The sequence below is a fragment of the Dipodomys spectabilis genome, unplaced genomic scaffold (genome assembly GCF_019054845.1).
Source record: "Dipodomys spectabilis isolate Male_0828 unplaced genomic scaffold, ASM1905484v1 ptg000018l, whole genome shotgun sequence".
NCBI classification, from domain to species: Eukaryota; Metazoa; Chordata; class Mammalia; order Rodentia; family Heteromyidae; genus Dipodomys; species Dipodomys spectabilis.
This window is the reverse complement of record NW_024870695.1, coordinates 14,140,898-14,164,789: the sequence shown is the minus strand read 5'-3', so window position 1 is coordinate 14,164,789 and position 23,892 is coordinate 14,140,898. Positions and strand designations below refer to the sequence as shown.

The 23,892-nt window shown below is 49.4% G+C and overlaps 1 protein-coding gene across 1 annotated transcript; it reads right to left on the bottom strand.

Annotated features, from left to right (window-relative positions):
• Positions 1–300: 300 nt before the first annotated feature.
• On the bottom strand, positions 301–17,731 carry Gpr179 (G protein-coupled receptor 179). The gene is made up of 11 exons (XM_042670729.1): positions 16,938–17,731; positions 15,014–15,122; positions 11,463–11,550; positions 10,723–10,955; positions 9,613–9,681; positions 9,364–9,473; positions 8,875–9,113; positions 8,496–8,634; positions 7,234–7,339; positions 6,575–6,721; positions 301–5,214 (listed from the first exon to the last, which is right to left on the bottom strand). Exons 1-11 carry the CDS (start codon positions 17,729–17,731, stop codon positions 301–303), a joined length of 6,948 nt encoding a protein of 2,315 aa, XP_042526663.1.
• Positions 17,732–23,892: the final 6,161 nt, after the last annotated feature.

The window sequence follows — 23,892 nt, the reverse complement described above, 5'->3', positions numbered from 1 at the left end:
TTTGGTTTTGGTAGTACTGCGGTTTGAACTCATGGCCTCATACTGTCTAGATATGTCCTCTACCACTTGAGCCATACCCTTAGCCCTTGTATCAAGTAATCTGGATAAGTGGGAAGATTCTTTAGAAGCAGGAGGTCTAGGATTTGTTTCTGCAGGCCAGAAGAAAAACAAGTAAAGAGAAGGTGGGACTTCCCTTGGAATCCATGCTTTTCCCTTCTTGCATAGTTTGCCATGTGTCTTGATCTGGGAACACTAGAACTTGGCTTCAGACAGCTGTGTGTTTGACCTCATGTGATAGAGCTATTGCTCCCAGTCCCAAGGGTAGGTGGGTGGAGGACCAAGTTCTTCATCTTGAGCTTGAGAAGCTACTTGTCCTTGATCTTCAGTTAAGTGGGAAGACTTCTGACCCTCAGCTTCTTGGAGACTTGAATTTGGGGTTAAGTTGGTCCTTGACCCACGCCCTGAAGGTCCTTGTAGTTCAATGACACCTTCTGGTGTAAAGGTACTCCATGGCTCGCTTACCTCAGGGTGAGAGCTCTTGAAGTCTGGAAAGAAGCTATCCAGAGGTCTGTGAACTAAAAGGCATAATGATTGTTCGGGAGATGGACAGACATTTTCTGTTGCAGTTGCTGTTAAAGCCAGGAAGCCAGATTCCTCTGATGGGGCTCTAGTTACTTCCCAAGGACAGATGTCTGCCATGGTGCCCTTTATTTTATTTCCTTCTGGGTCTGTGACTTCCCATTGACACAGCTCTGCTATTCTCCTCATGCTGCTTGCTCCATCAGGGCTGATCTTGGCTTCGTTGTCAGTGTCCAGAGCCTCTTGCTGGATGCCCGATCCTGGGCTTTCCCGGGAGCACACTGTCGCTGACTCACTGCTAAGTTTTGCTGCTGCTTTGGGGGAGCATTCAGCCCCTCTGGATCCTTCCTCTCCTTGCCCTTGTGATCCTCTGTCCTGTCTCAGTCCCCCTTCTCCTTCTCCTTCTGCTGCTCCTGTATTTACCTCCCAAGGACAGATGTCTGCTTTCCTGGCAGAGGGAACCTCTTCTGCTTCCCACGGACATACTTCGGCCATGCTAGCCTCCATGCAGCTTGCTGTCTCAGAACTGCCTTTGCTTCTACTAGAAGTACTTGACAGACTCCCCTGGTCTTGACTCTCCCCAGAACACACAGCCTCCTGCTTCCCGGGGTCGGCCATCTCTGTCATTTTCTGAACTGCCACACCTTTGCGCTCAGGCTTTTCCAGGGCTTTTCCCGTCTCTTGAACTTCCTCCTTTCTATCTTGTTTCGAGGCTCTTTTCTCAGATATTTGCTCAGTTACCTCCCAGGGACAGATCTCAGCCTTGGTGCTACTGTCAGGTTTATATGCATCTAGGACAGGAACATCCCATGGACACACCTCAGCAACCCTGCTCCCAGTAGTGACCAGGTTCTGGGTACTGACTGTAGGCTGGTCAGGGCACTGACTGGCTGGCTGGGAGGAAGATCCCGCTGTTACCATACTCTCCCATGGACAGACAGATTGAAGCTCATTGTTGCTTGTTTTTCCCCCATCTTGAGTAACAACTTCTGCCGTCAAAGCTGGAGCTTTTCTTGGAGTCACGTGCTCTGGGAGGGAGCCTGTCTTTGGGTCTTGTCTCAGATCCCTCTTCTCTGTTACTTTGTCACTCACTTTTGAGGAATGTCCCTCTCCCAGTTGGTTGCCAGTGCTACTGGGCAAGACTGAGCCCTTAGGGGTCTGAGCAGATGGCTCTCTCAAATCTGTGTCCTCCCAAGGACAAATAGCTTTCTGCTCTTGGAGTTTTGCCTCCTGTTTTGATAGACCTCCTTCCTGGGATGTGAGCTCCCTGTTCTCTAGCATTTTATCCTCCTCTCTTGCCAATTCATTCATCTCTTGCTCTATTTCTTTCTTTGTAGCTCCTTCATTTGTCTCCCAGGGGCAGATCTTGACTTTTTCACTGGTGGGAGCTTCCTCCACTTCCCAGGGACACACGTCCACTGGCTTGTAGCCCACATGTGCCAGTTCCTGCAGTTCAGGTTTTGGTCTATCCGTGTGAGGAGTATCTGGATGCTGAGAGAAGCCCCCAGGACTCAAGCTCTCCCCAGGACAGACCACTTCCTGCTTCAGAGCTGGTCTCTCTGGCTTCTTTGGAGCAGGAGCTGCTGTCTGACTAGGTCCAGAATCTGTATCTTGTGTGTCATTTGGAGATTTCCTAATGGCCTCATATCCCAAAGTCTTTTCCTCTGCTACTCCAGCATCTACCTCCCAGGGACAGATCTTTGCTTTCTCAGCTGTCCAGGTATCCTCTATATCCCATGGGCAGATCTCAGTGGCTTTGTTTCCCATACTGCCTGGTCTCTCTGTGTCTTGTGTAGGAAAGCTGCCAGAAGCCACACTCTCCCAGGGGCAGACTGTTTGCTGCTTTTGGTTCTGTGCCTCAGACTTTTTCCATGCTGTTACATCTTCAATTCCTGTTTTTCCAGGCATTTTCTCCTTGTCCATTTGAGAGACTCCTCCTTTTGGTGTCTGTCTCAATGTCCAGTTCTCTGTCTCATCATCTACCTCCCAGGGACAGATTTCTGCTGTGGCAGGTGTTGCTTCCTTTTTCTCTGGCTTGAGCACTGACTCCTGCTGTTGACTTCCTGTTGGTACTGCTTCCACAATTTTCTCCTCCACCTCTCCTAAGATCCCCTTCCTGGAAGTGTTATCTTTATGAAGAAGAGATTCTCCACTTGCCCCTTGATTCAGTGTTTCCTCCTCTCTTCGCTCATCACCTGTATCCCAGGGACAGACCTCTGCTGTCCTGTTAGCAGGCAGCTCTCCTGCTTCCCAAGGACACACTTCCACAATGCCACTGCCCCAACTTCCCGACTGCCCTGGGCTTCCAGAGGCTGGAAGTGACACTGCCATGGGCCCCCGAAAATCTGTACTCTCCCATGGACAGAGAGACTCCAAATTCCCAGCCAGTTTCTGTTCACTCCAGAAGGTTGCTTTCTTGGGGGCTTTCTGCCTTTCCTGAGGGAGCTCCTTTACTTTCTGGGTTAGTGTCCCTCCCTGCCCATCCCTCACCTCTGGGGGACACAGCTCTGCCTTAGTAGTGTTAGGTGAACAAGCCCCTGGACCTGGGGCTTCTCCCTGATGTTTCTCTGTTCTTGTCTCCACACTGCCTACTTCCCCAGACCTGCCCTGCATTCTGTCAGAGTCCTGAGGAGCTGATGCATGGGAGGCACCTCCAGGGTCAGCACTCTCCCAGGGACACACTGCCTCCTGGCCCCTGACCAGCCTCTCTGGCTTTTTCCGAGCAATGACAACCACTCCTCTGGGCTCTGATTTTTCTGGAGCCTTCCCCACCTTATCTTGGGAGTCACCTAGATCTTGTCTTGATGCCTTCCTCTCAGGGCCTCCTTCACTCTCCTCCCAGGGGCAGATTTTAGTTTTGTCACTACTATCTGGCTGGCATGTTTCTGACTCAGTGACTTCCCAGGGGCATACCTCTGCCACCTTGCTATCAGTACTGCCCAGGGACTGGAGGCCAGCATTGGGTAGCTCTTGGCATCCCACAATGGCTTCCTTTGTTTGTTCAGCATGTTTGTCCCCCCAAATTTGCTTCAGTGTGGCAAGTCCTGTTTTACTTGCTCTCTCCACCTTCTGCTCCCCTAGGCCCTGGGCTGTCCTGCCTCTGTCCTCTTGTTCTCTGCTGCCCTCCTGGTGACAGACTTGCAGCATTCTGCTGGTGTGAACGTTCTGTTGGTTCTGGAGGGACTCCTCATCATCGCACGGGGCAAGTGCAGCCTGTTTGCTCACTCCCTTGGGCCGGCCTAAGCGGGGAGATCGGAGAGAAACCCCCATGCCTGATCCCGTAGGCCTGTCCTTCTTCTCAGGACTGCCCTCCCCACCTTCTTTCTCTCTGTATGTGCTCCGAGAACGGGTCAGAGCTTTGATAGCCAGGCCCAGGCTGCGCATGGAACCCTGCTGCACAGGGGTCTTGAGGCTATGGGATTTAGAGATCTTGGGCCTGTCTTCATCCACATCAGCTTCCCCCTGGAAATGCCCATCCTCTGTGTCAATCTCATTCTCCCCAGCACCCTTTTTATCTACTGCAACAGACAGGGCCCTCCAGAGCTTGGCTCGAGCTGGAGCAGAAGAGTGGCCACCTCGCTCTGACCCTGGGGGATTTTCCTGGACCACATTTTCTTTCTTGACTGGCAGTTCTGCATTCTCCCAGGGGCAGATGTAGGTGAGCAAGCTGGGGCTTTGTGGGGCCACTGGGACAGGAGCAAGGACAGGGGTAGGGGTGGGGGCCAGAACTGGGACAGGAGCAAGGACAGGGCTTGGAGTTGGGGCCAGAGCTGGCATCAGAGCTGGAGCCAGGGTCGAGGTGGGAGAAAGCATCCTTGGCTCTCCAAGACAGGCTCCAGACAGAGCCAAGATGGGTGTGGAGACCTGGTGCCTGATAGGTGGGTGAGGTAGCTTTCTCCCAGCTTCCTCACGAAGCCTCCCAGACATATGCGAGCTGTCTATACTGCTGCTCTTGGCAGGAGAAGGTGGGGCTGACAGGGGGGCCCCAGGAGCCCGCTCCAGCCTCCTAGTTGATGGCCTCCGCACTGGGCTTGCAATGGCCAACTCAGCCTTCTTTCGTTCCTCTCTCTCCTTCGCCTGCCGATAGGACTCCTCCAGGTAGGCCTGGCTGGCCACCAGCAGGGCCTTTTCCCTGGAGCCCGTCACCACACTGAGTGACTTCTGCAGAGACGTAGGCCGGGCTCTGGGGAGTCTCTCTCCCACTGTTAAGTTGTGAGCGCTGGCTGACCTGAAACCCAAAGCAGGGGGCCCATCCACAGACTCTTGGCTTTCCACATGAGAAGCTTTCTTGGACAGATTCCTTCTCAGTAGGGAGTTCAGGAGAGGTGAGTCTTGCTCCCCCTGGTCATAGGTGCTGCAGGATTTGTGCAGGGCTGGGGCCCCTTCTGCTTCCTGGATGCTGGAGCTGAGGAGCCGGCGGCGAGAGGAGCCAGGCAGGCTGCTGCGGCCTGGGGAGCCCGAGTCCCGAGAGTGCTGCCGGGTCAGGGACTCAGGGAACTCAGCCAGGTACCTCATGAAGGAGCGGCCCAGCCCTTGGCGTGAGCTGCCCCGCTTCTTAGGCAGGTGAGGATTATTAGCGGCCATTTCCTTGGTCTTACGGACCTCTAGCTGGGCATAGAGCTTCTTCAACTCGTCCTACAGGGCAAGGAGAGATGAAGAGAGCAGAACTGTGGTTAAGGGGGACAGCTGAGATCTGCTAGGCCCTGGTTGTGCTGGTCTCTCCCTCAGGTCTTGTTTAGATCATTTTTCTCTGGGGAGCTCTTTCCCACCAAGTTCTATTCTTTTTTTAAAATATGTATGTATGTATGTATGTATGTCAGTCATGGGGCCTGAACTCTGGGCCTGGGCGCTGTCCCTCAGCTCTTCAGCTCAAGGCTAGCGCTCTACCACTTGAGCCACAGCGCCACTTCTGGCTTTTTCTGCTTATGTGGTGCTGCGGAATGGAACCCAGGGCTTCATGCATGCGAGGCAAGCACTCTACCACTGAGCCACCTTCCCAGCCCACCAAGTTCTATTCTTTCCTGGCTTCTAAAACTCAGAATTTACCACTCTATTCCTGCAAAAGCAGTGTTAACCTGGTTCCAAGCTGGATGCAAGATCTAGAATGCCTTCCTTCTCTAGGGGCACTGTGGAAAATCACCAGCATGAGAGACAGGGAATAAGTCTCAACTGCTGAGCCATGTATACTTCAAAGCTATTTTCTCCACCTCTCTGCATTTTCTATAAAGGGAACAGAAGGCAAGCAGAACTCAAAGGGTGAAGAGGACATGGAAAAATGGGCAGAGACAGCTGGGATAAGGAAGGGCTGGGGCATGTGGGCAACTCCTTTGCCAAGCTGTGGTCAACTCAGGGTCTAAGGGCCCCAGTTGAGTTGAAGGGGATGAACAAATGGCTTCCCAAGATGGCTTCTATGCCTAGGTTTTATAAAACCCAGGAGTCCTGCAGGTATCCTAATTTCTTACTGTCTTTCCTTAAAGTTCCTGTGTCTATAGATGATCTTGGGTAGGAAAACAAGAGGTGGCATAATATCCTTCTAAGTGCAAGTTTGGGGAGGATTTCCTTGCTTCACAGCTTGCCAGATGCAGGGAAAGGAACTTCTGGTGGAAATCCTGGTGGCCATTCACTGTCTGAACTGTCCAGTTCAATAGGTGGCCTTAAGGTCAACAACTGTCTCACTTTGCTGAAGACCAGGGGGTTTCTTAGTCTGTCCCTCATGATGCAGGCCCGAAGCATTTAAGTGTCCACTTTTGACTATGTCTTTAAATTGCCATATGACCTGGACCTCTGGAGTCTGGGCTTTGGCCTTTTGAGGCCTTTTCACTTGAGTAGTCCATCTCCTCCCATGATTACTCAGGTGAGTCATTTGAGGGAAGTGGTAGCAAAGGGTGGTTAGTCTTGAAGGGAGGGAATACTGGAGGGAGAGCAGCGTGCTTGCTCCCTCTACTCAGTCCGTAAAAACTGGTATCAAAGGAGTTGGGGAGGAGGTAGCACCTACCCGGATGTCCCCTGGGTCCAGACTGCGCTCACTCCAGGCTGAGGCAATGCTACTGTTCAGGTAGGATCCCGAGCGCTGAAGGTCCAGCTCATCCTCATATACCTCATCCAAGATCTCTTCCCGGGGAGGTGCTCCTGGCTTCTGGAACTAGAATGTATACAGCAGGGAGGAAGACCCACTGAGTCATCGTGTCTTCCTGCCGACCCTTATTCTCACTTGCCTTATTTATGGAGTGCATGTACTTTCTGAGTCTTCACTCTTTTTCTGATTTGGAATTCCTCTGGAATTTCATTTCCCTTCCTTCTTCCCTCGTTTAGAGACTGAGTCTATGCTACCCTCCTGCCCCTACAGTTCCAAGTCATAGATGGCCATCAGCTCTCCAACCTATTCCTTTGTAACTGCTTCTGAGCAGAGTTTCAGAATTCCATCAGCTGTGTTTAAAGAACTTCCTTCAGTAAAAGCACTATTTCCCTCATTGGGAAACAGGGAGCAACTTCCTTCCCCAACTGAAGTCCTAGCCCCGGGTGCTCAGAACTTTCCTCCTCAGCACTGTCTCCTCTTTGCCCTGACCTAGAGAAGGTGCTGTGGCGATGACAGACCCACTATGCTCTTACCAAGGGGCTGAGGCTTGCCTCATGCAAGAAAATCAAAGGCCTCACCTTAGGGATGAAGATCAGAGCCAGTGTGGCAGTGACTGTGCTGTGGGTGTGGAAGAAGAAGAGGAGGAGGGTCCAGTCTGGGTTCAGGGAGGGAACCAGCACAAACCTGAAAGCCAGAAGGGATGGAGATTATTGATGGTGTAGATGGGAGCAGCCTTCCCACCTTACATCATTGATTCTCACAACCCACCTCTGAGCTGGGCAAGGAGGGGGTACTCGTGTGTGTGTGTGTGTGTGTGTGTGTGTGTGTGTGTGTAAGAGAGATAAAGAGATCGAGAGAGAGAAGGAGAGAGAAGAGAGTCTTGCTTTTCCAGCTTTTTCACTCACACTGGTACTTTGAGCCACATCTCCGGTTCCAGCTTTCTTTTTCTTTATCTGTCAGTCAAGGCTAGCATCCTACCACTTTGAGCCATAGCTCCACTTCCAGTCTTCTAGTGGTTAAATGGAGATAAGAGTCTCATGGGCTTTCCTGCCTGAGCTGGCTTTGAGCCACGATTCTCAGATCTCAGCCTCCTGAGTAGCTAGAATTACAACGTGAGCCACTGGCACCTAGCCAGTTCCAGCTTTTTTTCTGGAGATTAATTGGTTACACACAGCTATCAGATTTATCTGCTCTGTGGCTTCGAACCTCAGATCTCAGTCTCCTGAGTACCTGGGATTATAGATGTGAGCCACAGGTGCCCAGCTAAAAAGAGCACTCTTCTTGCCCTCCTGTAGCTGTGGATACAACTGCAAGGCCCACCTTCAAGAAGTCCTCCCAGATTACTCCACCTCATTTTCTCTGACTGCCTAGCTTACAGAACAGAATTGTGTTCAACACTTTGCTTGGATAGCTCTGTAGATAGATTCTGCCTCTACCCTAGGACCAGTTCACATGAACACACACAGGCCTGTTGCCTGAATGGCTAAAGAGTGCAGAAGAAGTTAGGGAGAAGTGAAAGATATATGGGGAGAGGTATGTTGGGGGTGCTAAGGAGGTGGCTTAGGAGTGGGAGAGGAATTAGAAGTAGGGCACACTTCCTCTTCTGGTAGCTTAGGACCTCCTCACACAGCTGAGACATGGGGTGGGGGAGGAATATGAATGGGACTCCTCTTAGTCCTACAGAAAGGCCTAGTAGTGTTGTCAAATGGGTCCTGGGACAGCCTGCCTCACCTGGGAGATGAGAAGTCATGTCAAGGTGAGAAGACCCACCCCATGACCTCTGCCTTGCACCACCACTATACCTCAGCCAAGGAGCAGGGGCAGATGGACTCATCCTTACCTGGCCGTGTGGAAGGCAGCAGAGAGCAGCAGCTCGTTGTGCAGCGCGATGCCCATGTAGCGTGGCTCATGGAAGGCTGAAGGGACAGCCCGGGTGGCGTAGCACAGGAAGCTGCCCCAGCATAGCAGAAGGATCTCAGCTGTGTGTGTGTGTGTGTGTGTGTGTGTGTGTTGGGAGGAAGAAAGGGAGAGACAGATAGACAGACAGATGGAATACAAACACCACCTTAGCAGCCTGCCTTTTTCCTTTCTGCAGGACATACTGCAGAGTATGGAAACAAGACAGGAGAAGCAGCAAAAAGGTCCCTGGAGGTTCTGGGGGTGGGGGGGTAGGGGGGTAAGAGGGCAGAGGGAGGCTGGGCTCAGAGGAAATGGCTCACCCACAACCATAATGTAATCCCAGCGGTCATGATGACAGAGGTAGAAGTGTCGGCCAGTAGGCGTGTGGCCTCGGGTCACCAGAGGTATGTGCTGGGTGCCTCGCTCCAGGACACCCGCCGTCCACACACACAGGAAGCCCAGCACAAGCAATAGGAGCAGCCCCAAGCGCCGCAGTAGCTGCCCACTGCTCAGGTGTGGCCCCCTCTGGGCAGTTCGAGACAAAAACAGCTGTAGTACTCTGCAAGGGGTAGAGTGTACACAGAAGCTTGGGAGGACCAAGCTGGCCCCTCGCTTGCATTTACCTGACCTGGCCCTCCCATTGTTCACTGTCCCCGAAAAGTTACATGGAAGGGAAGGCTAAGTCTGGGGACAGGCTTGGGAGCACAGGGAAATGGAGCTGGTAAGGATCTGGCCTTGAAAAACTCCATTGTATGAGTTGGGTGACCTAGGGTGAGCAATGAGTGATCGAGGCCTGATCTAGGCCCTACCTATAAAGCTTTAATATGACGGTTCCATAGACGATGGCAAAACCCAGTAGCCGGACCCAGCGGAGAGCAATGCAGCGGAATACACTGGGCTTGAAGTACAGAATGAAGACCTGGTGGGAAGGTGACAGAAAGAGCTGCTCGCTACTGCCCTTATACTCTGTGCTAAGCCCACACTACACACATGATTAATTCCCCTAGCCATTTCCAGACATCCCAGAAAGTGGGACCAACTGCTAGCCACAGACTCACAGGAAAGTAGAGAAGCAAGGATCCAAAAAGGATGGCTTCCAGCAGGACAACTCCAGATGCTCGGATCCTCTGTGAGCCCAGAAAGAGAGAGGCAGGTGAGCAGGGCCATGGGGGGGAGTTGAGCCTAGATGATGGTGTTGGAGGGTCTAGGGACTGTTTAAAAGGATCACTCTGGGCTTCTGCCTCTAACACTAGTTTCATCCTCTACTTACAGCCCACTCCTTCACTCCCACACCAGGCTTTAGCTGTACTGGCTCTAAACATGGCTAAGGCCAAGGTTTTACATGGCTCTCTTGCAGGCTCATGGACACTCAGTCCTGTCTTGGACTTAGATAAGAGTCTAGAAAGGATCTCTATTCTTGCTCCAAGCTTTGGGGCAGATTATACCTGGCCTAAATAGGATGCTCCTATCTGCCCCAGAAGCATCCAGTTAATATCAAACCTGGCTCAATTGTCACTTTTTCCAGAGTGTTCCTCCAGTGACCTCTCAAGCTAGATAACTGGGTCCCTTGCCTGAGCTTCCATAGCAACTGACAGCCACCTCCATCCTTGTGCCTGTCTTCCTATGCTGCCATTTTATTTTATTTTTTGTTGGTCATGGGGCTTGAACTCAGGGCCTAGGTGCTGTCCCTGAGATCTTTTTGCTCAAGGTTACCTAGCAGTCTACCACTTTGAGTCACAGCTCCACTTCCAGTTTTCTGGTGGTTAATTGGAGATAAGAATCTCATGGACTTTCCTGCCTGGCTGTCTTTGAACTGCAATCTTCAAATCTCAGCTTCCTGAATAGCGAAGCTTGCAGGCATGAATCACCAGCACCCAGCTTTGTGCTGTCATTTTAGTTACACGTGTGCTTCTTCCATTAGGCTGAGAGCTCCGGGAACCAAATTGCTTGCTCCTGCATCGCGTTTCTGCAGTGTTTTGTTTAGAGTTGACCTTCAACTAGCATTTGTTGCCTTAAGTCTAAAACCTTCATTTTGCAGGTCAGGTCAGGAAACAGATCTAAGGGGGGCAGGTCACTGTCTAAAGTCACATAGATTTAGAATCAAGACAGGTTTCTAGTGGAGATGGGTAGGGTGTGTGTGTTCAGGGTGGGATGTGGGACCTCCTTGCCTTGCTCCAGCGGCAGCGGTAGGAAACCAGCATGCTCAAGAAGACGGCTAACATGAAGCAGGCCTGGCAGGCCAGCACTGCCGCCCTCAGTGCCGGGGCTTCTTCCACTAGGCATGGTGTTGCGTCCATGCAGCTGGTGCAGCCCTCAGAACATGGCTGGCATCGCAATAGCTTCCCTGAGTTGCTCTGTGGGGACCCAAATTGCCTGGTTGTCTGCGTAGCACTCTCTAACCCTATGAAGAACAAGATGAGCATTAAGAAGAGGCACCTAACCAGATGCCAGCAGCTTGTGCCTGTAATCCTAGCTACTTAGGAAGCTGATGATCTGAAGATTGTGGTTCAAAGCTAGCCTAGGCAGGAAAGCTCATGAAACTCTTATCTCTAGTTAACTACCAAAAAGCTGGAAATGGCACTGTGCCTCAGAGTGGTAGAGCACTAGCCTTGAGCACAAATGCTCAGGGGAGGGCAGGGTAGCAGGAAGTGGTGATTCCAGGTTAGAGTTCATTGGATAGCCAACTTGTATCATCTTGTTATGTTTGGGTTTCTTCTCTGAAGGCAGACTTCCCTTGGCCTCTTATGCTTCTTTTGATCTTCTGTCCTTGCCACCTCCCCCTCCCCCCGCCCCCCACTCTACTGTTTCCTCCCAGGGCTTTCCCCAACCTGCCTGCCTTCTACAGGTCTTCTTTCCTAGCCAGCCTAGCCTGTAACATACCTGCCTGACCCTTTGTCCACTCACTTACCCCCAGAGCCGCTTGCCCCGTAGAATCCAGGTCGGCAGTGGCAGAGGTAGCGGCCAAGGACAAAACCCTGACTCTCCAGGGGGACACACTGTGGGGATGACAAACAACATTTTTTTTTCCAGCCATGGGGCTTGAACTCAGGACCTGGGCACCATGTTTAAACTTTTTTTGCTCAAGATTAGCACTATATCACTTTTTCTTCTCAAGGCTAGTGCTCTACCACAGCTTCACTTCTGGTTTTCTGGTGGTTAATTGGAGATAGGAGTCTCAGGGACTTTCCTTCCCAGGCTGGCTTTGAACCACAATCTTCAGATCTCAACCTCCTGAATAGTTAGGATTACAGATGTGAGCTACCAGTGCCTGACAACAACTTGTATTTCTATAGGGCTTTTCTCTGGAAGAGCTTTCCTTCCCAGAAGTTGGAGGTCACACATAGTACCTTACATATGACTTACGGGTTTACACTAGGGACTCCCATCAGTAGCCTCCATAGTGCTTTCCCTTTATGGAAGTTCTATCCCTATTGTAAGCCTCTTTTCAAAGAGACAGAGTACGGGATAGGTCACCCTTTTGGTGAGATGCAGTAACAAGAGCCTTATGTCTCATTTCCCTGCGCTGAGCTGTTGCTGGGGCAAGAGACTAGGGGAGGTGAGAGCAGGGAGAGGTCAGCTCTGTGGCACGCTTTATGTCTGCATTCTGCTTTGGCACACAGGTGGGTTGAAAAGGCTCCTGCAGAGGAACAACTTCCTCTATCGGGAGGCATCTGGCTCTGGTACAGGACTGCTTTCCCTGGCCCTAATGCCAGGCTAATACCAGGCTGCTGGGATGCCTAGGTCAGCCCTTTATTCCACCTCTGCCCATGGATATTTTCCCAGCAAGGGACTGAGCAGGCCTCAGAGTCTGCTGAGTCAGATCTGTTGTGAGGAGGGATTGGAACAGACACCAGTAGATCACAAGATGGAGTTCACCTTGGGAGATTCTATATCTAAGCCCCTGACTCACCTGGGGAGTTAGGAAACTTGCTATTAGGAAATCAGCTTCTCCTCTTGCCAGGACTACTTTTGAATATGCTCTGCTCCTCACTGTGTACCCAGTGAAGTAAATGTGACTAGATTAAAAAAAGTGAACAGAGAGACAAGAACTCACATATGTAATCTTGGCTCCTTGGGAGGCTGTGATTGGAAGGATCACAGTTTGAGGTCAGCCCAGGCAGAAAAGTTCTGGAGATGCAGTGGCACATGCCTGTTATCCTATCTACAACAGGAAAGCTAAAGATAGGTGGGTGTGGAGTTCCAAGGACAAGACAGGGAAGAAAGCAAGATCCTCCCTCAAGAAAAACTAGTGTAAGGCTGGGAAGGGTGGCTCAGTGGTAGAGCGCTTGCCTTGCATGCATGAGGCCCTGGGTTCGATTCCTCAGCACCACATAAGCAACAAGAAAAAAGCCGGAAGTGGCGCTGTGGCTCAAGTGGTAGAGCGCTAGCCTTGAGCTGAAGAGCTGAGGGACAGCGCCCAGGCCCAGAGTTCAGGCCCCACGTCCGGACCCCCCCCCCGCAAAAAAAAAAAAAAAAAAGAAAAACTAGTGTAAAAAATGCTTGGAAGCCAGATACCAGTGGCTCACGCCTATAATCCTAGCTACTCAGGAGGCTGAGATCTGAGGATTGCGGTTCAAAGGCAGCCCAGACAAGGAAAGTCCAAGAGACTCTTATCTCCAATTCACCAGAAAACTGGACGTGTTGCTGTGGCTCAAGTAGTAAAACACCTGCTTTGAGCTGAAAGGCTCAGAGACAGTGCCTAGGCCCAGAGTTTAAGCCCCACAACCAAAACAAAACAAAACAAAAACAAAAAACCCTGGAAAAAACCAAAACTGCTTGGAGGTGTGACTCAGCTGTGGAGTGCCCATCTAGTATGCACCAAACCCTGAGCTCAAACCCCAGTACTGGTGGGGGGTGGGAAAGAACTGAGTGCAAGCTTAGACATAAAAGGCTCTGGGTTCAGTCCCCAGTACATGTGTGTGTGCAAGTGCACACCTCCCTCCCCCATCAAACTCGACAATGGGTAGTGGGAATCTCTTCTGTATTTCTGAACATATTAGCTCCAAGCATACGTATCCTGAAGAGTAGTGGCCACCTGTGTGTGCAGTTATGCTGAGCACAGTAAGCTGCGGCTTCAGGGTCCTCCCTGACCTCATTTCAGCTTGTGAGTACATGCAGTCAGAGTAATCATGGAGTGGCCAGGTTCCTTGGCCTTCCAGTCTCCCAGTATTGGGCTTGTGGAAGTACCAACCAGTGTTATCCATCATCCCAATGCACCCACATCCTGGCTTTGATTCTGTCTGCATGTAGTCATGGTATGCACTAGTCCAGACCTCTTCAACTTCCTTCTTTGTGAAGAAGGCAGGGTTGGGGAGCCACAGCCAGATTCCCTGAGGTTCCTAGGGAGCTAGGAGAGATGAATACCTTGGGGCTAAGCCATAGGGCTGGACTGGAACTGGTCTTATGAGCCCACACCCGAGTCTCCTGAACTCCTGTCCCACCCAGGCCTCCCTCCTGGAATTGATGGCCATGCTGGCCACTTAGGCCCAAAAGGCGGCATTGCTAAGTGCTGGGCTTCACAGCCATGATGGTGTTCATGATGAGTGTGAAGAATACATGCTTTGTGGAGGAGAAAACAAAGTAGAGAAGGCCCATATAGCCATGATCACAGTACAATAGCTATGGCTGGAGTCACCATTTTTCTTAATGAATGCCTTGCCACCCTGGGAACATGCTCCTGGCAAAACCATCAGCATATAACTGACTCCTATAACCCCTTCACCCCCATGAATGTTAAGTACGGCTGGGCAGTAACTCTGCCCTGCTCCTCCTGGGAGAGTTGCATTCATTACCATCTCGCTCCTGCCTTGGCAGTGAAAGCAAAGCTGTGTACTATGTACCTTGTTCTTACCCCAAGTCCAATTCTGCAGAGGATTATTGTGGGCTGGATATACATATATATATATATATATATATATATATATATATATATATATATATATATATATATATATATATACGTATATACGTATATATGTATATATACACATATATATATATATAAACTAAGTATAAAAAGGGGAAAAACGTTAGACTCTTTCTAGATTACAACAGCCAACACCATTTATTTCAACTAATAAAATAATGGAGTATCATTTGCAGGTCATAAAAAGCCTAGAGCTGTGTTAGCACGAAGCATGTGGTGCAGGGGAAGGAAAGGAGACGATTTACAGAGGATATAGGATCCAGGAGCACTGAATACCAGAACAGAGAGCAAATGCGGGCACTCTGAGACTCCAAAGGGATGGAAGAGGTAGTCGTTTTGGGGTGGGAGCAGGAAGTATAGAGTGAGCTGTGAGGGCCGTCATTTCTAAAAAGCCTGGTGTGTCACCTCTGCCGGTCCCTGGGGATACCCTCAAAGCCCTAAGATGCTGACGTAGGTTTGTCAGCTGCACATGGGAGATAGGAGAGGAGGAGTGAAAGCAGAATCTAGTGGTCCCTCATCTTCTTCATCCTTACCTGGGTGCTGTTGAGATCACACAGGTGTGTGTTGGAGTACCAGCCTGGGCCACTTGCACACTGATTGATGTCCACACTCTGGAGATCTATGTCCATCTGCACCTGGCCTCTAGGACAGTGAATTAGTAGTTAGGGGTTTAGTATTGGATGCCAAGGTGGATATCTGTCCTTGGGTGCTAGACTGTGTTGTAGTCTTGGCAAACTTCAGCATGATAACTGTAGTGTGGGGCACATAGGCATGCCATTTCTCCACTGTCTCTGTGGCAACAACTCCCTCCCCCTCCACTTTTCAACATCTTGTCATTTTCTGGTTTCCATCAATTAGTAGAGGGGAGAGACATGTCAAGAAACCAGGGCTCTGATGATCTCTCTGAAGGGGATTTTCACACTTGCTTGTGGTATGTATACACACACACACACACACACACACACACACACACAGAGCTCAGCTATTAATCATGCTCACTCTACCCAAGTCATGAACTAATCACAGCAAAAGAAGTGTGGAACAGAGAAGCCCTAAGCTGACACTGCCTAGACTAGAAGCTTTCCAACCTTCCTTTGGGCTGAGTGGGGAGAGAGCTGGCAAGCAGCCAGCCTGCCTGCTTGCAGGAAGGGAACCTTTCTGGGAACAATGAATAGGGACACAGAGCTGGCAAGGCCATGTTGATTGCTGAAAGCCTTGCAGTTCTATGTTCATTTACTACCCTCTTCCCAATAGGCTCCCAAATGGAAGTGTCATAAGCTCCTGGCTTAAGACAGACAGAACAGAGGGGCCTGGTCTATGCAAAAATACAGCTATTGGAGCTGGGCACCAGTGGCTCATGCCTATAATCCTAACTACTCAGAAGGTTGAGATCTGAGATGGTGGTTCAAAGCTAGCTTGGGCAGGCAAGTCTATGAGACTCTTATCTCCACTTAACCACTAGTAAAACAGAAGTGGTGCTATGGTTCAAAATGGCAGAACACTAGCCTTAAGTGAAAAAGCTCAGAGACAGTGCCCAGGCCCTGAGTCCAAGGCCCATGATAGGGGAAAAAAAAAAAAAGAAGTCATTGGGAATGTCCCTGGTGATGCAGCCAACTCCTGAACATTGGCTCCAATCTCTTTTTGTGCCAGTCCTGGGCTTGAACTCAGGGCCTTGACACTGTCCCCCCCCCTCCCTCCTCCTCCTCCTCCTCCTCCTCCTCCTCCTCCTCCTCCTCCTCTTCCTCCTCTTCTTCTCTCTCTACTACTTGAGCCAGAGCTCCATTTCTGGATTTTTGGTAGTGTTTTTTGGAAATTACAGTCTTTCACACTTCTCTTCTTTGGCTGGCTTTGAACCATGATCCTCAGATTTCAGCCTCCTGAGTGGCTAGGATTACAGTGTCTGACTGGCTCCAAGTTCTTGACAGAGATTGTCCTTCTGGAATGTCTACAAGGGTCTCTGAGAAGCTTGGTACATGGATTGTCACTGTCAGCCATCCCAAACCCATTCCTCAGACCTGATAGCCAAGACCCCTTCCTGTCTACACACACACACACACACACATACACACATCTGGACACATGTGTATACACTTACATATAAATATATGTTTATATATGCACACCTACCTGTATGCCACACATACATATTCACTCATGCTCACAGACATTCATTCTTGTGTTCAAGCACCCAAATACAAATAGATGCCCAGATAAATACTTGTACATGGATTGACTTGTACACATTATGTACACTTACACCTATATGCATTAACAAATAGTTATAGATTCCCAGAGGTGGCTGTAACTACATACTGCTGGATGCAAATATACACATCTAGGTCCCCAGACATCTACATGTACTTGCTAAATGACCATGCACAGCTGCATAGTATTGTGTCCCTTCTACCCTCCCCCCCATCCCCATCAAACCATCCAAACCCGCACAAGCCCACTTACCTGACCTCTGGACTAAGGTCTGGCTTGAGTCCATAGAAGGTGGCAGTGAGAGTGACCAGCCAGCCAGGACGGAGCCGGCCTTCCTGGCATTCCAGGAAGGGAGGGGACAGCCTCACCTGCTGTATGTCCCCCACATAGCCATCTCCCCGTGGCCACTTGGGACTGTTGAGGCTCCTTAGGTCATTGGTTAGCACCCGTTTCTGTAGATTAGGGTTCTCCATGTCTCCAGCTGGGTTCTCTTCTTGTACCCTGTTCCCAGATAAGTCTTGAAGGATGGTCTCCTCTCCCATTCGGGTGGCTTGCAGGGCCAGCTGTAGGTGGCTGGCCCCTGGTGGAGGGTTAAAGGTCAACAAAGCTCTGTAGGCCCTTGGGTCTCCCTCAGCCACACTGCGGACCAGGGCCTGGTACCACTCCACATCCTCCTCTACACTGGACTCACGGATGTCGTTGGCTTGCAAAAGCATGTTGAGAAAGTTGGCGGCTTGAGTCAGGGTGCCCGCTGCTCTCTGTAGAATTGGGGGAAGTCTTGGCTTTGCTTCTGCCCCATGAGCTTCAAAGCGTTCACTGCAATTTGCCCCCAACAACTGTTGGGCCTCTCCAGAGTACAGAAAAGCTAGGGCTGCTTCAGCCCCCTGTGGGAGCTCCCACGCGGACACCGATCCTGGCTTGGCTTGGGAAGACAGTGGAGGCAGAGAGCGGGGCAACCTTGGACCTCCTAGAGCCCAGCCAGAGAGGAAATAGAAGCCCAGCAGCCCCCACACAGAAGAGCGCATGACCACTGCCCTGGTGCCCATTTCAGGACAGCTCTTGGTCCCCTGGATTCCAGGCTGCCTGGGGGATTTGGTGCTCAAGAAAGGTCTGACAGAGGCTGTCTGCTGTCTAGGGCTGCCTGCATTCCATGTATCTCTTCTCCTCTCTCTCTCTTTCTCTCTCTCTCTCTCTCAGGCTGGCACTGTCTGGCATGCTTTTTTCTTCTCTCTAACGTCATCAGCTGGCTCCTGGACGTAGGTATAAGGGCTTTGCCCCTCCTCTCTCACTGTGGTTCCCTATTTCAAACCCTCTTAATCCTAGCATACCACTCTTCCCCCATCTCTGATCCAAGTCCCAGTCTCTCTCCATCCTCCCCCACCACACATCTGTTTCAGAGAAAGAACAAGGGAGGGAAGGAGAGGGGACCAGTTGCGATCTCCCTAGCCCTCCCTCGCTCTGCCCTCTGCTCCACTAGGAGTGATGGGTAAATCCAGGATGGGGTGCCATAGCAACCACAGATGAGCCCATGCCCCTCTCCCCACCCCCTCTGCTCCACTCGGCCTCCTGGCAGCAGTGACAGCAGGCTTGATAAAGGGCCAGGCAGCATCTCCTGGCAGTCTGCTCTGGGTGCTTGCATGCCCTGACATTGCTGCTTAGCCAGAATCATGATTGGGAATGGTGAGGGTAGGAACGATCTTTAGAATCAGCCTTTGTCAAGACTGAGGCAGTCCCAAGTCTTTTTTTTTTTTTTTTTTTTTTGCCCGTCTTGGGGCTTGAACTTAGAGCCTGGGCACTATCCCCAAACTTTTTTTTTTTTGGGTCCAGTTGTGGGGACTGAACTCTGGGCCTGGGTGCTGTCCCTCAGCTCTTCAGCTCAAGGCAAGCGCTCTACCACTAAGCCACCTTCCCAGCCCCCCCCCCCCCCAAACTTCTTTTTGCTCAAGGCTAGCACTCTACCATTAGAGTCATAGCACCACTTCTGTTTTTTTCTGTTTTATGTGGTACTGAGGAATTGAACCCAGGGTTTTATGCATGCTAAGCAAGCACTTTACCACTAACCCATATCCCAGCCCCCTAGTCTTTTTCCTACACATCATTTCAATGGATTCTGTCCCACAGCCATGTATAATGAATATTGTTATCCCTATTTCATAGGTACAGAGACAGAGACAGAGACTGCCCACCCCCAAGACCTTCGTTCCAAAACAGCTGAAATTACCTAGCAAAACTGCCTCTGTCAGGCACTGATGGGTCATACCTATAATCCTAGCTATTCAGGAGGCTGACACCTAGAGGATCCAAGTTCAAAGCCAGCCTTGGAAGAAAAGTCTGCAAAAACTCATCTTCAATTAAACAGCAAAATGTCAGACTAAGATATGACTCCAGTGGTAGAGCATGAAGTATGTGCATGAAGTTTTAGCAGTACATATGCGTGTGCACATACACACACAGCAGTACTGCCTTTTAACTTGAGATCTTATTAATATAAAAAGTCAGGGCTGGGAAGGTGGCTCAGTGGTAGAGCGCTTGCCTTGCATGCATAAGGCCCTGGGTTCGATTCCTCAGCACCACATAAGCAAAAAGAAAAAAGCCAGAAGTGGCGCTGTGGCTCAAGTGGTAGAGCGCTAGCCTTGAGCTGAAGAGCTGAGGGACAGCGCCTTGGCCCAGAGTTCAGGCCCCACGTCCGGCCCCCCCCCCCCAAAAAAAAGTCATACTGGAGTGTGGTACCAGTGGCTCATGCCTGTAATCCGAGCTACTCAGGTTAGGAAGCTAGGATCTGAGCATCACAGTTTGAAGCCAGGCAAGGCAGGAAAGTCTATGAAACTCTTAGCTCCAATTAACCACCAAAATGCTTGAGTTATGGCTCAAGTGGTAGAATGATATAGCCTTGAGCAAAAAAGCTCAGGGACAGCACTTAGGCCATAAGTTCAAGCCCTACAACCAACACACACACACACACACACACACACACACACACACACACGTGCACACACAGTCATACAAAGCTAACTATGCTACTAATGCAATTACAAAGGTTTTGTTGTATGCCAGCTATGTCCTCTAGCTAAACACTTGATAAATATTGCCTTAAAGTGCTGAAATTTGAACTCAGGGCCTTGAGCTTGCTCAGCCTGTTTGCTTGACTGGTGCTCTACCACTTGAACCACACTGCTAACTCTGCTTTTTGTTGGTTATTTTGATTACAGCCTCAAGGAATTCTCTGCTTGGGTTGGCTTCAAACAGAGATCCCCTAGATTTCAGCCACCTCAGTAGGATTGCAAGGATGAACCACCATCACCTGGCTTCAGTTTTGTTAATTATTATTTTTGAGATGGAGTCTTGCTTATTATATCCATGCTAGTCACAGAGCAATTTCTTGCCTCTGCCCTAATAATGCCTGACTATGTAGAGAAGTTGAGTCATGTATGTTCAGTAATATAGCCACATCACTACATAATTAGGACTCAAATCTGACCGGTCACAAAGTCCAGAGGGGCAGAAAATGTAGTTCTCAGTGCCCAAACATTACCTATTGTAGAATAACTAAGTGAACCTCAGAATTTCTTCTTTTGAGTCTCTAGGTTGTTTTCATAAAAATTTCTTTTTTTGGGGGGGGGGGGTCCTGAAGTCTGGGCCTGGGCACCGTCCCTCAGCTGAGCCTCTTCAGCTCAAGGCTAGAGCTATACCACTGGAGCCACAGCGCCATATCCGGCTTTTTTCTTTTTGCTTATGTGGTGCTGAGGAATCGAACCCAGGGCCTCATGCATGCAAGGCAAGCACTCTACCACTGAGCCACCTTCCCAGCCTTTCATAAAAATTTCTAACTAAAGCACTACCACTGCAGAAAATACATATTTTTCTTCTAGTACTGGGGCTTGAATGCAGGGCCTTAAACTCTCAGTCAATTTTTTCATCCATGGCTGGTGCTCTACCACTTGAGCCATGCCACCAGTCTGACTTTTAGCTGGTTATTTGGAGATGGAGTCTCGCAGACTTTTCTATGCAATCTAGCTTTGAACCAAGATCCTCCAGGTCTCAGCCTCCTGAGTAGCTAGGATTACAAGGCACAAGCCACCAGTGCTTGGCTGAAAGAGTTTTGCTACATAGCTCCAATTGCCCTGGAAGTGAGGTGATCCTCTTGCCTCATCTCCCACACCAGTGCATTCAGCTTGCAGGAATATTTTTTATAAAATCAGCTCAGCAAACAGAAAAATTCATCTTTTCTCAGAGATTAATTTCAGTGTTCTCCCTTCCCCCAGCACTTAGGATATAGGACTGGAAAATTAGGAGAGCAAAGAAAGGAGGCAATCCTTGTCCTATCTTACAAAGATGTTGCATGTACCTCTGTGCAAGTTAAAGCTACCACTCTGCATCTTATGGGATGCTAAGGATGTAACTGGACAGTAGAGGGCGTTGCAAAGCCACAAACATTGCTTTCATAAAATAATTTCTGGGGCCAGAGAGCTTTCCAGAGAGAACTAGGGATGTTGGGAGGTTGGCCTCTTTAGGCCTTGAATGCTTTAGGGTGCTATAGAAAATGTTCTTTTCTTTAGAAACCTGAGTAATATCTGAGAAGTAGTTGGGGAGAGAGGTGCTGGAGAATTACATCCTCAAACAGCTGGTTTTGAACCAAATAACTTTAGCTAAATGGCTCATTGAGATTTAGTTTGTTTCATTGCATTTGAGGAAGGCTGTTAATATCTTTCTTTTCGGGAGGGGATGATATATGAGGTTCAAAATCAGGACCTGTCATTTGCTAGGCAATCTATTACTTGAGCCATACTCAGAGTCCTTTTGCTTTTAGTTCATTTTTTTCAAATAGGGTTTCATGTATTTTCCCAGGGTTGCCCTCAGAGGCAACCTTCCTACCTATGCTTCTTGCACAGCTGAGATCACAGGCACATGCCACAACTCCCAGCTTATTGACTGAGACAGGATCTTGCTAACTTTTTGCCCTGTCTGACCTCCAAGAGCAACCTTTTTGATCTTTGCCTCCAGAGTAGCTGAAATGAAGATGTGAGCCACTGTGCTTGGCTGAAGGCTATTCTGCTTCAGAGAATTAGGGATAGATTTGCATTAGGAACCTTGTAAGAGGTCTAAGGTTGTACCTTCCGTGTTTATGTATCAAAGGCCTACTTCTCTGCCAGGCCACAATCCTTGGTTCTGGAGAGTCAATGAGAACAGAAAGTCAGAATGGCTGGCTTCCTCATAGAATTTAAAGTTTTTAAAAGATTTTAAAGATTTTAACCAAATCACTTATGGGCAATAAAGGAGTGGTCCTCAAGCTCAGTGAAGAGGAAGGGTCCAGGCAAGTAGATCTCCTTGGTGCCATTAGGACAGAGTTCAAAATGAACAGTAAACAGGAGTTTACTAAGCACAGACAGAAGGAAAAGTCTTCCAAGAAAGGGGAAAATGGCTGGGCTTGAGGCTATGACTTAATATTCCAGTGCTTGCTGTGCATATGTGAGCCCTTGGTTAAACCACTAACACTGGGGGAAAAGGAGGGGGTGGAATAGAAGGGAAAATAGCTTCTGCAATGTCCATATATGTGGGAAATGGACACAGTGTTAGTGACAATTAACACTAACACTGAGAGGCAGGGATAAGATCACCCAGGGCCTCATAGACCTCCTTAAGGAGCTTTGTATTTAGCCTAAGAACAATGGGAAAGCAGGAACACTCCTTTGTAAAGGTCTCTCAGGCTGTAGGACTCAGCCTTCTCCTCAATGTGGGTTTAGGCACTTAGATTTCTAAGTTTTGCTGACTGGTCCACCTTCCTTATCCCCTGGGAATCTCCATATCTCCCTCGGTGACAATTGGAATGAGTTTTATTTGGGCTTCTCCTCTTCAGGCTTTCCTCCTTCCCAGGAAGACCTTGATCTTATTTGATCCTTATAGCACCCCTGCCAAGTAAAGCATGTTCTGCATTTTACAGATGAAAACATCGAGATCTAATGGTACTATAGAACAGGTTCATACTAGCTTGTGACAGTCAATTGTTAAAATGTCTGGAATTTTATAGAGTAGTTGTTAAACATAACCACTATTTAAAGTTTAATCATGCAAACTTAGAGGGGAAAGGGGTACATTATAGTGATAGAATGTTTTGTCTAGCAAAATCATACAAGGGGCTGGGAAGGTGGCTTAGTGGTAGAGCGCTTGCCTTGCATGCCTGAGGCCCTGGGTTCGATTCCTCAGCACCACATAAGCAAAAAGAAAAAAGGCAGAAGTGGCGCTGTGGCTCAAGTGGTAGAACACTAGCCTTGAGCTGAAGAGTTGAGGGACAGCGCCCAGGCCCAGAGTTCAGACCCCACGACAGGACCTCCCCCAAAAAATCATACAATAAGTTTATCAAAAGCAAAGGTAATGGAGTTGGAGATTTAGTTCAATGGAAGAGGATTTGACTAGCCAAGTGCAAGGCCCTGACTTTGGTTATCAGTTCTGGAGAACAACAACAACAAAAACAAATACAATAAGCGCCCCAAACCCACTGCTTCCTAATAATGTTACCTGGGCACTTGGGTTATTTATATTCAATGTAGCACATGATTAAACTACCCCATTGTGAAAGATATGTTATAATCCACTTTTTTTTTTTTTTTGGTCAGTCATGGGGCTTGAACTCCTCTGGGCCTGGGTGTTGTCCCTCAGCTCTTCAGCTCAAGGTGGGCGCTCTGCCACTTGAGCCACAGCACCACTTCTGGTTTTCTGGTGGTTATTGGAACTAAGAGTCTCATGGACTTTCTTGCCTGGGCTGGCTTTGAACCACAATCCTAAGATCTCAGCTTCTTGAGTAGCTAGGATTAAAGGTGTGAGCCACTGGCACCTGGCTTACAATCTTAACTCTGTCTAGTAAGGTCAGGTGGATGGGAATAATCAGCCACTGGGCGAGTGCTACAAATCACTGTTTAACTTATTGTTTTACTTATGACTTAGATATAAGAAAGTGAATCGCCTATTGCTGATGGCTCTCACTTGCAATCTTAGGGGACCCAAGTGCCTACTTGGTGCAGACCCAGTCTGAATAGAAAAGTCCACAATGTCCCTTCTCAATGAAATCCTGGTTCATCTACTAAAGTCGTGGGGCCTGAACACTGTCCCTCAGCTCTTCAGCTCAAGGCTAGCGATGTACCACTTGAGCCTCAGCACCACTTCTGGCTTTTTCTGTTTATGTGGTGCTGAGGAATCAAACCCAGGGCCTCAT